The sequence below is a fragment of the Protopterus annectens genome, chromosome 6.part0 (assembly GCF_019279795.1).
Source record: "Protopterus annectens isolate FY-2018-M chromosome 6.part0, PAN1.0, whole genome shotgun sequence".
In the NCBI taxonomy this organism is placed as follows: domain Eukaryota; kingdom Metazoa; phylum Chordata; order Ceratodontiformes; family Protopteridae; genus Protopterus; species Protopterus annectens.
This window is the reverse complement of record NC_056737.1, coordinates 1,548,838,040-1,548,850,571: the sequence shown is the minus strand read 5'-3', so window position 1 is coordinate 1,548,850,571 and position 12,532 is coordinate 1,548,838,040. Positions and strand designations below refer to the sequence as shown.

The following is a 12,532-nucleotide window of genomic DNA, read 5'->3' as shown; positions in this document are numbered from 1 at the left end:
TGAAGCAGAAGCAGTTCGCAAGTGCCGGTTGGCTGACTCCTGAGATTTTCGAAGTCGAATTTCAGATCCGAAGTCTTCAATAAAGCTAAGTACCCCATTGGGGAAACTTTTTTCTTGCCTCAGACCGATGTCAGAAAAAGTTAATAATTGTATTTCTTGTGGGAAGCAAATACCTCATAAGGACTTCCACTCTTACTGTATTCCATGCCTAGGCCCTGATCACGATGTCACTCGTTGTTGGTTTTGTGTTAGATTTAACAAATGCACTATAAAAAGATATTTTGATTTTGCTTTGCACTACTTTGGCCGAAGGTTCAATTATACAATGCCGTTGGATCAGCCGACGACCTCAATACCGAAAAAACGCAAAGACAAGGATAAAGACAGGCATCCGAGGTCCAAAACCAACGACGAAACCTCTTCTAGGCCAGTCGCCGATTCTCAGTGAGGCGCTTTCGCAGCCCATGACACCCACTACCTCAGAGACACAGGCCGCTTCCTACTCCCACATGGAGACATCTAGGCCTCTGGAAACTCAAGGTATTGGGCCTACGGAAACTAATCCCTCAGATGGGTCTGGAGCCGCTGAGCAGACATCAGCTTCCGAGGGTGTTTTCAGACCTTCACAACTTCCAACTTACCATTAAAACAACAGCCAAGACAATGGTACCGTTAAAGACAAAGAAACAAGTACAGCATTCTCCTGTACAGTCCTCCATGCCTAAGAAACAGATGCTTAAAATGGCCGAAGACCTCATTACTTTAATCAGGGGTTCCCATCCCCCTCCTGAGAAAAGGCCTAGGCAGGATACAGACTATGACTCCTCTGATCAGGTTTCCATTTCCTCTGATTCCTCTTCAGACCAGGGATACTGTCTACCCCCCTATGAGGACTCTGATGCTGAAGAACCTATCCCTTCAGCCTCTCCTCCTGAGGATTATTCTTTTGAGGAAACTTAACATACGATGAGGGAGCATTTCCATTGGGAAAGCCAGTATTACTCAGAATCTAAGAAAAGGCTCAGGGATTTCCTCTTATTGCCTCAACACAGGCCCCTGGCTATTCCGCCTGTGCTAGATATTGTGGATGATGTGTTCTCTGAATCCAGTTTATCTCCTGACTCTTTGCCCCCTGCTCCAGCCAAGCCAGATAGGTATTATAGAGTCCCTGACTCTCACAAGTTTCTTTACAAAAACCCTTCTGCTGATCCAGAAACTATTTCCCAGGGTCCAAAAGGGGTTAAGGCTTCCATTGCAAAAAATTCAGTACCCTCTGACAGAGATTCCAGAGCTTTGGATAGATGGGGAAGAAAGTATACACTTCTGCAACTTTAGCAGTAAGAGCTTTAAATTGCCAGTTTCACATGCTTAAGTACCAACAATATTTAATGGCTCAGTTAAAACAGAAAATGCTTGCAAGCACAGAAGCTCCTGATTGTAAAGAAATGCAGGATTTATTGCATGCACTTGAACAGGTGGGAAAACATACTCTGCAATGTGGTTTTGATTCTTTAGAGGCCTCTTGTAGAGCCGCAGTTACAGGTTCTGTGATTCGAAGACATGCTTGGTTAAAAGAACAAAGTTTACCTGATCATGTTAAGGCAAACTTATTGGATGCTCCTTTACAGCATGATACTTTGTTTGGTGTTAAGGCAGAAGAGGTGTTAAAGAAAATGGAGGATAAAGCTAAATCTATGCAAACAGTCAAGGATTTCTTACAGGTACAGCTACCTCGGTTTAGCAGAAATTGGCCAACAAAGAATTGGTCCTTTCCAGTATCAGACAGGCCACAGAGAGGCAGATCTCAACCCCAAGGCTCAAACAGACAACGCCAGTGGGGCACCTCAACCCCAAAAGGTGGTGAGGACAAGTCTCAGCCTTACAGGAAACAGTCACAGTGACTTTCCCCTTTGTACGCCAAGCATGTCCCTTTTGGAAGCCCCCTTAGGGGGAAAACTAGCACTTTTTTCTCAGAACTGGCAAACAATTGCCCAAGACAAATGGGTCCTGAATATTTTGTGTCTCAAGGTTACAGATTCCACTTTCATACTTTAACAAGGCTAAAAGGAATGCCAGACCTGCCACAAAATCAATGGGCAGAGGCACAAAAACAAATTTCAGCCTGCATGGACATGAGAGCTATTCAAAAAGTATCACAACAGGAACAAGGACAAAGATTTTACTCAAGACTTTTCCTGGTCCCCAGAAAAGACAAGGCCTGGAGGCCCATACTAGACCTTTCAATTCTGAATACTTACCTGGATATTCCGAAATTCAAAATGTTCACATTACAGCAGCTTCTACCCATGCTGGGCAAGAAGGCTTGGCTTGTCACTCTGGACCTCAAAGAGGCATACCTGCATGTCCCTATCAGACAAAATTGCAGAAGATACCTCAGATTCAAAGCTGGTACAGTGCACTAGCAATTCTCTGCACTGCCATTTGGCTTATCTACTGCGCCCAGGGTCTTCACAAAGTGCCTGACATCAGTAATTGCATTCTGCAAACAAAAAGGAATTCAAATATATCCATACCTGGACGACTGCCTCATTCAAGCAGAGACAAAGGACATTCTTCTACAGCATCTGGCGTTTGTAAAAAGGTTGCTAATTTCTCTAGGGGTACACAGTAAACGAAAAGAAGTAAAAACTAGTGCCCTCGCAACAGATTATATTCCTGGGTGCCAGCTTAAATACAAACTGCCCAGATGGCTTACCTCATGCCAGACAAACAAGTTCAACTAACTCAATATTTTCAATTGCTGGCAAGAAAGTCCCATCTCCCTGCAAGAAAATTCTGCAGGCCCTGGGATTCATGGCATCCTGCGTACTACTAATATCGTATGCCAGACTGCATATGAGGAAATTACAATGGTACCTGAAAAGTGTTTGGACTCAACACTCTCACAGTTTAGAAGCAGTAATCCCAATGATTCCCTGTCTACAACAGGAGTTTCGATGGTGGGCACAGGCATGTCACCTAAACAAGGGTCACCCTTTTTCCCAACCCACGGCCAGACAAACTCTAACAACAGATGTTTCGGATTACGCCTGGGGAGCACACATGGTAGGAAAATGCATTCAGGGCAAGTGGACCACAGACCAGATGCATCTTCACATCAATCAAAAAGAGATGTTGGCTGTTCAAAATGCCCTAACAGCTTTCAAGGACCTTCTACATGGACAATTACTACTAAAGACAGACAACACCACAGTAATGTGGTACATAAGCAAGGGGACACTCATTCTTATCCCCTATGCAGGCAAGCCATGACCTTGTGGAACACAGCTCTAACATATCAAGTTCACCTGCAAGCACAATTCCTGCCAGGAAAGAAAAATACTCTGGCAGATGATCTAAGCAGAAATATCATGGACCCTCACAAATGGAAATTGAATCCACAAATCTTCAGCATGGGAATGCAAAAGTGGGGATGCCCAGATATAGATCTTTTTGCCTCCCCACTGAATTGCCAACTGCAAAAATTCTGCACAAGGACTTATCACAAACAAGCATGGAAAGTGGATGTTCTTCTGTTCAGTTGGAAAAACCTAAAAGCTTATGCCTTCCCGCCACTGCCTCTCCTTTCAAAGGTACTCCTAAAAGCCAGACAAGAAAAAACAGAGATGATCCTGATTGCTCCAGACTGGCCACTCCAGCACTGGTGTACCCTGTCTTAAGGAACTTGGCTCAAGGCCCACCATGGATTTTGCCTCAAATTCCACACCACCTGACTCAACAAAACAATCAAATCCTGCACGGTCAGCTCAAAACCCTAAACCTGGCTGCATGGCAGATACATTAGTCAAACAGACAACACCTCTCTCTAAAGCTGTTATGGATGTCATTTTGGGGGCCAGGAGGCCTAGCACCAGGAAAGCTTACTCAGAAAACTGGAAGAGCATTCTGCACCTGGAACCAGGCTCAAAGCCTTGACCCTCTTGTTCCAAACATTCCTCAGATTTTACAATACTTAACCGAGATGCTGGACAGAGGCCTATCCTTCTCATCAATTAAGATCCATGCCTCTACCATTTCAGCACATTACAACGCGGATCCTCCTTTATTCTCTCATCCCTTGCTAAAGCAGTACCTCAGAGGGGCTAAAAACATAAGACCACCCCGGAGAGCACCAACACCAACTTGGGACCTCAATTTCGTTTTGGAAAAACTGACCCTACCACCTTTTGAGCCAGCTAATACAGCCGATCTAAATTTTTTATCATGGAAAACAGCTCTGCTCCTGGCAGTAACTTCAGCACGAAGAGTCTCAGAGCTGCAGGCATTAAAGGCAGTGGAACCTTTTATAATTTTTCATCAGGACAGGGTATCTTTAAGGACAAACCCTACCTTTATGCCAAAGGTGATATCTAGTGTTGCTCTTAACCAAACCATCCATTTGCCAACTTTTTATCCAAACCCACAAAATAAAGGGGAGAAACGTCTGCATTCTTTGGACATACACAGGCAGCTATGCTTCTACTTGGACAAAACAAAGGCTTTCAGGAAGACTGAGCAACTGTTTGTAGCATATGCTGCAGGATCACAGGGCTGGGCTATCTCAAAGCAGACTATATCCAAATGGATAGGACACTGTATTCGGTACTGCTACACACAGCATGGAAAATCAGTCCCAAATAACATTAGGCCACATTCCACCAGGGCAACAGCCACTTCAACAGCCTTTCTCAGAGGAGTACCTACCAAGGAAATTTTGGAGGCCGCAACTTGGAGTTCAGTGCACACCTTTACCACCTGCCTCTTTACTCTAAATCCAGAGCAGGATTTGCCACTGCAGTTCTGCAAGGCCTCATAGCCAATCCTAACTCTTTATAGACCAGCCACCCAACCTCAGCTTTGGGATTCTACCCAAGTGTAATGACTGCAGCAGTGTAACATGATGAAGATAGTACAGTTTTGTACCTACCATAAATGTAGATGTTCGAGTGTTCACACTGCTGCAGTCTAGGTTACCCTCCCTCCATCCCCTCTGAACTAGCTGGACCTATCTATACCTTTCTATCCTATACAACCTTTGGGGTGTATTTGCTGGTAACTGAAGGTATTGTTTTTATTGTATATTTTTGATTAACAATATGTATTGCCTACCTACTTGGGGGCACCTGACATCTGGGGTAAGAAAAACTGAAGAAAATGGCATCTGATGCATCTTATATACCCCTGGCGCACTGACGTCAGGGAAGAAGTGACAGCAACCGATGCCGGACCAAGACTTTGGAACTCAAGCTGACTGCGGGACCGCCTGACGGCAGGATAAACCCAAATGTAATGACTGCAGCAGTGTGAACACTCGAACATCTGCATTTATGGTAGGTACAAAACTGTACTTTATCTTTAGCATCTGTTGCAATTTTGTTCTCATAACTAGCTTTGGAGGCTTTGATCAGAGATCTCGTTTTTTTGCTGAAACTTGCAAGGGAATTTTTCCAGTCTTGGGACTTTGCCTTTTTCTGCAACAGTTTTTTCTTCTATTGTAGAGTTTTTTAATGGCAGGGGACCACCAGATTGGCTTCTTTTTTATGGAGGATATGATCTTGGTTCTATTAGGTATGGCCTGATCCATGCACTTGTGTAAATGCTCATACAGCGCCTTGGTGTATGTTTCAGCAGCCATGCATCCTTTCCCTGTTTGCGTGAGTGACGTGAAGTTTGACACTGCTGTCTTTAGAAGCACAAAATTGGCTTTGGAGAAGTTTTTCACTGTGGTTTCCTTCAAAGGGGGGGGTGAGGGGGGATTTGGATATTGACTGTGATTAATTTATGGTCATATCTGACCAGGGAGGAGTTGATCACTGGTGTAGAGCAGCAGTCCCCCATGTTTGTGATGACCAGATAGAGAATGTTTCTACCTCTGGTGGGGGTAAGAATGAGTTGATCCAGGGCGTTGGAGTTAATGAATTCCAGAAATCATTGGGCAAATGAGTTGGAGCAGGAGTAGTTTTCCCAATTAATGGAGGGGTAGTTAAAGTCTCCCAGTATAAGGGTATGGGTTGAACCTTAATGCTTTCCAGAGTGTTCAGGAATGCGGAGTGGGAGTCTTGGGACATTGTGGGGGATCTATAGCAGGTTAGAACTTGGATTGCTGTTTTATCCAGTGTTAGTTGTACCTGTAGTATCTCTGATGCGTTATGTTGGGCAACCAGTCTGGAGGTGTGCGTATCCTTTATGAAGATGGATATGCCACCTTCTTTGGGGCTTCGATCCACACTTCCTTTGGGGCTTCGATTCACACTTCCTTTGGGGCTTCGATCCACACTTCCTTTGGGTCTTTGGTCCAGGTTTGGGGGTCAAAAGGTGTGATACACTGTGTAACCTGGTAGCGCTGGGGTGCTCTCTGCAGCCTTGAATCAGGTCTCTGTTACTGCACAGAGGTCAGTGTTCTCAAGTTTTAGGAGTGACTCGTGCAAGTTTTGGGACATTGTGGGGGATCTGTAGCAAGCTACACCCTGGATTGCCGTTTTATCCAGTGTTAATTGTACCTGTAGTTTCTCTGATGCATTATGTTGGGCAACCAGTTTGGAGGTGTGCGTATCCTTTATGAAGATGGATACGCCACCTCCTTTGGGGCTTCGGTCCAGGTTTAAGGGGCAAAATGTGTGATATGCTGTGTAGCCTGGTAGCGCTGGGGTGCTCTCTGGTGCCTTGAACCAGGTCTCTGTTACTGCACAGAGGTCAATCTTCTCCAGCTTTAGGAGTGACACGAGCATTACCCTCTGGTTGCATTTGTTATGGTTGTAATTTTGTCTTCGGGGCATTGCCTAAAAAAGGCACTATAGGGGTGGCAAGAGCCTTTGCCAATGTCTGAAATTCCAGGGGTGACAGATGCAGGCCATCTCTGGCAAAGCATCGAGGTCTGTTGATCATGTCATCCCAGGCAGACAGATACTGGATCCCCTTTGAATGACACCAGAAACTTAGCCAATTGTTGAAGTCAATCATTTTTTGCTTGTACTGTGGTATCATTCTAGGTGATGGTAGTATGCTACTCAGGACTAGGGTCATATATGCCTGGGCTACAAGATCCGAGAGCTCCTCCATGTCTCTCCATGTAGTCCAGGGAGGTCCGTCTTAGGTCGTTCACACCAACATGGACAATGACCGAGTCATACTTGTACTTGTTTTGGAGAGACCCAAGTGCATGCATTATGTGGCGGATACTGGCACTTGACAGGCAGCTGACCGTAACTTTCTGCTTACTTAACCTAGTGAGTGGGACATCAGTGTGCCTTACTATCGAGTCACCAATGATCAGTGTATTGGGTAGACTGTTTTGCCGTAGGGGCTTAGGTTGAGTGGCACACTATTTATCTGGGCTGTGTGTCATGGGGGTTGTGTTTGGGTGAGATGTTTGCTTGTGTTTTTGCCTCGGAGATCTTTGCTGCTTGGGCAGATTTTTATTGAGAACCTCCACAAAAGTGGATGTGTGTTTTGTGTTACTGTGTGAGAGGTGTGGTGGTGTGTGATCCGGTGAGCTGTGTGTTCTATGTGGTGTGGAATGTATGTTAACCTTCTCCTCTAGACTGGCTAGTCCAGTCTTGGTTTGAGAGAGCATGGCTTCTGGTTTGGTTATGTACGTACTTCTCTTACTAGTGGATGCTTTAGTAGGTAGGAGGAGAGGGTCATCTGTCTACATGAGGCATTTGCTACATTGCCTCAGGGTGCCCAGGTTCACCAGGAGAAAGTGTAGGGAACTGACCTTTAGACATGTCTGGATAGGTGTTTAGTATTTAAGTACTGTAGGTGTTATGCTTTTTTATAAGTACTGAAGCTGTTTTTGTTAGTGCTATTAGCAGCTTGTACAACTACAGTTGGAGTATGCATCTCTGGATACATGCCCCCAACCCTCTCCCAGAAGAGGTAAGCAAGCTTTACTTCATTATTTGTCTTTACCTAGCCAGTTATCCAACACCTAGATCACTGATTGATTCCTGGTCTACTCTGGCATAATGAGGGTTCATCCCATTTGCTGTTCCTTTTGTAGTGTGGAATTTAGTTCCTCCTCTTCTCCTTCTCTTCAGAAATTATTTTCTCCCTTTCCAGTAAAAAATGAAGACAGACAAATTAGCCACAGTAGGCCTATCTGATCTCTCAAGATCCAGTAATGCTGTAACTTCTTAAATGGCTGTATTGTATGCTGTCATGTATTAATGAATACTTCATTTCCGTAGGATGCTTGTGGAATTCTTAAGGTTCACGATTTGAATGATCTCTTATCAACAATACGTTTAATGGCTAAACAATTGGAAGCTATTCCCACTCTTGAAAAGGTATTTATTTTTATTTATTTGTTTCTTAGCCACTGAAATGTAGTTGATTAGATATCTATTAATGCTAAGGCACTGTTTGGTGTAGCTATAATGTTTTACATTTGACTTATTTTGACACATGCCACACAATTTTATTGGTGTTGGGCGAAACATGCAGAATATGGATATTAGAGTGGTAGAAAATGTCTTGCATTGTGTATCTTTAAAAGTGAAAAAGCCTGACAGAACAGAAATATTAAATCATCACTGGGAGGAAGAATGCCTGATGTTTGGCAAGTACAAATTGCCTGTCTCTGTAGTCTGCAGGTTTCTGTTTAGTACACAGTTATATTACTTAGTGTGTCAGTTGAAAAATGTAATTTATGACTTACATGTATGACGTAAGCATCATATGTGATTTCTCATTCAAAAACACAAAGGTGAGTGCCTGCCAAAGTTAGTTATACAGGGGACTTGTGACAGCCAGTGTTGTTACTTATTGACATCTAGAGCTGATGTTTGATGTGACTTGAAACCCATATTTTTGGATACGTGTTCAGATAAATTCTCTTTTGTAACTTTAAAGAACCTTTCAGATTGTCCAAGCAGCAGCAGTCTAGTTTGGGGATTCATAACTAATCAGTGTACTCTATTTGAGTTGCATACAACATCCAGACCTTTGAGGCAGCGTGTATTGGTTGAGGGAGTCTGGCATTCTCCAGGGCCGTTATGACATTATATCACTAAGTCATTAATTTGGCATACAGTACATTGACCATAAATAGTGGAAACTCAATCTAAAAAAAAAGAAAAAATTTATATAGGGGGCAAGTCCCCTTGCACCCCCAAACCCCTGCTAATTACATATCAGTTCAAGAAAATAATCTAAGTAAGCATTCATTGTAATGTACTTCTGATCAGATACACAAAACCCCTCTAGGATGTGAAATAACAATCTGTTCTTCAATTCATTTTTTTTTTTGGTCATCAAACTGTTTTAATAGGTTTGGAAACAAAGTAAGAGGGGAATTCATGAACTAAAGACCTGTGTGTTGGATTAATTTTCTGTCCTTAAAATTCAGTATATAAAAAAATCAGCATTTAGATGCATTTCAGGTATAAACCATATAAAGACAATGTCTATTAATGATTAATATTTGAATGAAATTGATGTCGTACCTCACACACAATTACTTGGTGTCATAATAGATCAACTGAAATTTGATCTTCATATTCAAAGGTGCGTAAAAACTGCACCAAAAACTGGGCATGCTCTAAAGATAAAAGATTACTTACCAACTACTCAAGAGTTATTCTAACCAATACATACCTCCTTCCTTCACTGCTATATGCCTGACCCATTTTCACAAACATTCAGAGCTCCCTAAGATCAAAACTTGAGCTTTGCTGTGACAGCGTACCTAGATTTGCAGCCAGTTATACAACTCCCACCACTGCTCTGCCCTCAGATGTTTTAGACTGGCTTGAGTTACCTCACTCCCTCAAGTTCGCCCAACTCCCCCTTGCTCATAAAATACTAATCAAACCTCATCCTGCCCAGCATCCAGCACCATTTTTAACCATTATCTCCCTAATCACCCTCTTTGCTCATCTGAGAAACACCTCCTTGAAATCCATAAACCAAAAAAATCTGTCAGTCACTACTTATATTCCTACTCAGTAGCTAAGGTCTGGAACAGTATTCCTACAGATATTAGAATAATGCCATGTAATCACATATTCAAACAGTCTCTAAAGATATTTCTCCTTAACTGCTGGCTCTGTAATGTCTTACACTAGGCTTGACAGTACCTTCCTTCTCTTCCTTTCTCTCCCCTCTTTCCCTTGCTCTTCTTATTCCCTCCCCTTCCTTTCCTCCCTTCTCTTATTAGCCAAAGCACCAGTTGCTTCTCCAGTGGCTCCCTTCTTTAACCCCATTTCCTGATCTCCCCGTAACTGCAAAATCTCTTTCCTTTCTCTTTGTCTTTTGCCCATATTTAAAATGCTTAACATCTTTACCATGGTTATCGCTATTGATTGTACTTTATTAGGTTTCAATATCCTATGATTATTGTTTAATATTCACTGAATGATTTTCTGATCTGAGTTTATTTATCCTGTATGTCAATTCTACTATTTGTTGCTTCACTTCATGTGATAATATTATGTAGTTTATTAATTGAACTATGTATGTTGGAGCTTTTCTCTCTGGGCCTCTGCTGAAAACAGGATTCATACACAGTCAGACTTTCCTGGTAAACAAATGCCAAATAAATAAAATGGCAATCTCAATAGTCACTGTTACAACAAGACTAAAAGGAGCCATTTTCAAAAAAGTTTAAAAGGTTCTGCAATTACACCATCTTCAGCTACCTGGCTATTATTTTGTCTGTTTACCATGTCACCTCGTAGCTTTCCAAAAGAGACATATGGAATGATATTTTCCTTCAATTTTTAATGCTGAATTACCTTCATAACAGACACCTGAACTGTCCTGTTTTTGAGGCAGAGACAGTTTTAGCTGATCTCATTGCTGATAAACCTCCATTCATATTGAACCTATATACTCTCTTATTTATATCTTGATGCAAGTGGTGAAAGTGATATTAAATGATGGAGTAATGGCAGTAGTGAACTAAACTGATCACCTGAATTTTACCTTTCATTTTTGACATCCCCTTAGAAAATGGGTCTTTTAGCCAATTTATGAACGAAAAATACTACACAATGAATTCAGGCATGGAATTTATAAGAAATTCTGTTGTCTGCCATGTTTCTTTTCATAAAATTACTGTCTCCCTTTTGGTTATCTATGCTTGCTTTAAATCTTTCTGAGATTTTGTGTGTCTGACATCATTTGGTAGATAATGCCACTTACATGTATCCCTCAAAGAAAACCAAAAAGACCACTCCCTTTTGGCTGCTATAGCCTTAAGTTGTGTATCTGTGAGGTAATACCTCTTTGCATACTTTTTAAGAAAAGTTGTCTAACCTTTCAGTAGCAAAAGCTGTAAGTCAGAATTAAATTGTACCCTTTGATATTTAAAACCATGTAAACCTAACATTAGTAATGATGGAAGCAATTTTACTCCGCATTCCATTAATTTTACAGGTAAAACTCCTTTGTGTGTTTTTCAGCCTTTTAATACCAGATTTACGATGAGTCCAAACTATATGTATATAGTCTAACACAAGTATGATCAACGCGTTGAATACAGGAATTAGTACTGAAAAAAATGTCTAGAAGTGATACCTTTTAATAAGCAATAGCATTCTGCAGACTTTATTACACATTTCTTTCACATTGTAATTAGAAAAATCTCCTTTTATTATCAGTTTGTATTTCCACAGCTTTATAGGACCTGCTTGACAATATTTTTTCATTGCCTGTAATTTAGCTAAATTCATATTTTACATTTCTGAAATGAAGTGTGTTGACTTTGGAGTCTACTACAAGTGGTTGCATTTGCTCAAGTCCTACTTCCTCACTGCCACTCACTCATTTTTGCAAGTGCTGTAATTACCACTAACTTTGATCTCCCTTGACTAACCAGATTGTCTAGCCCTACCAGCACACGGATCCTAACAATAAACACTACTACCCAGTCCCTAAACGTAGGATGTAGCAGCATTTATAGCAAATAACTTTTGAACCAGTATGTCATGACTTGTACAGTGAAGAGTTTTGCTGAAATTAGTACATATTGTGTGCGTATAGGTGTGTGTGTGTGTGTGTGTGTGTGTGTGTGTGTGTGTGTATATATATATATATATATATATATATATATATATATATGTGTGTGTGTGTGTGTGTGAATATATATATATATATTGATTCACTTCAGAATCTCGAAATTCCGAAACATCGAACTTCATATGACCGAGACCATATGATCGATGTTTCGGAATATCGAAATTCCGAAACAAATCCCAAAAAAAATCTCTGAAATGGCCATTCAGAGAAGTGAGTGTTCGCTGTATTGGTCGGCTAACAGGTGTTAACTGACTAGGTTTTTTGACAACGTAATGTTAGAACCTTACACCTTGGATGTAGGACTTAAATCTGATGTACGGCATCTGTAAGAAGATAAAACTTTGGTATGCTGGCCAGACTTTCGGCTCTCCTCAGCAGAATATCCCCATCTGTAATGAATAGAGTACAAAGGATTAGTCCAGATAAAATCACTAGCTAGCAGATCTGAGAGACTCTCACTCTCTGATGCCGTTCCCTGTGGGAGGAATGAAGACACCTTGTTGAGGTTTCA

The 12,532-nt window shown here is 41.7% G+C and overlaps 1 protein-coding gene across 4 annotated transcripts in view; it reads left to right on the top strand.

The window, feature by feature from the left end:
• Positions 1-12,532, top strand: part of CEP70 (centrosomal protein 70) — a 2,129,610-nt gene that overhangs the window by 1,612,355 nt on the left and 504,723 nt on the right. For 3 of the 4 annotated variants that reach the window (XM_044074999.1, XM_044075002.1, XM_044075000.1), the window contains one exon: positions 8,190-8,288. The exons of the other annotated variant lie outside the window; for it this stretch is intronic. In XM_044074999.1, coding sequence (XP_043930934.1) covers positions 8,190-8,288 — 99 coding nt within the window. The remainder of the gene's footprint in view (positions 1-8,189; positions 8,289-12,532) is intronic. 4 annotated transcript variants of the gene reach the window in all.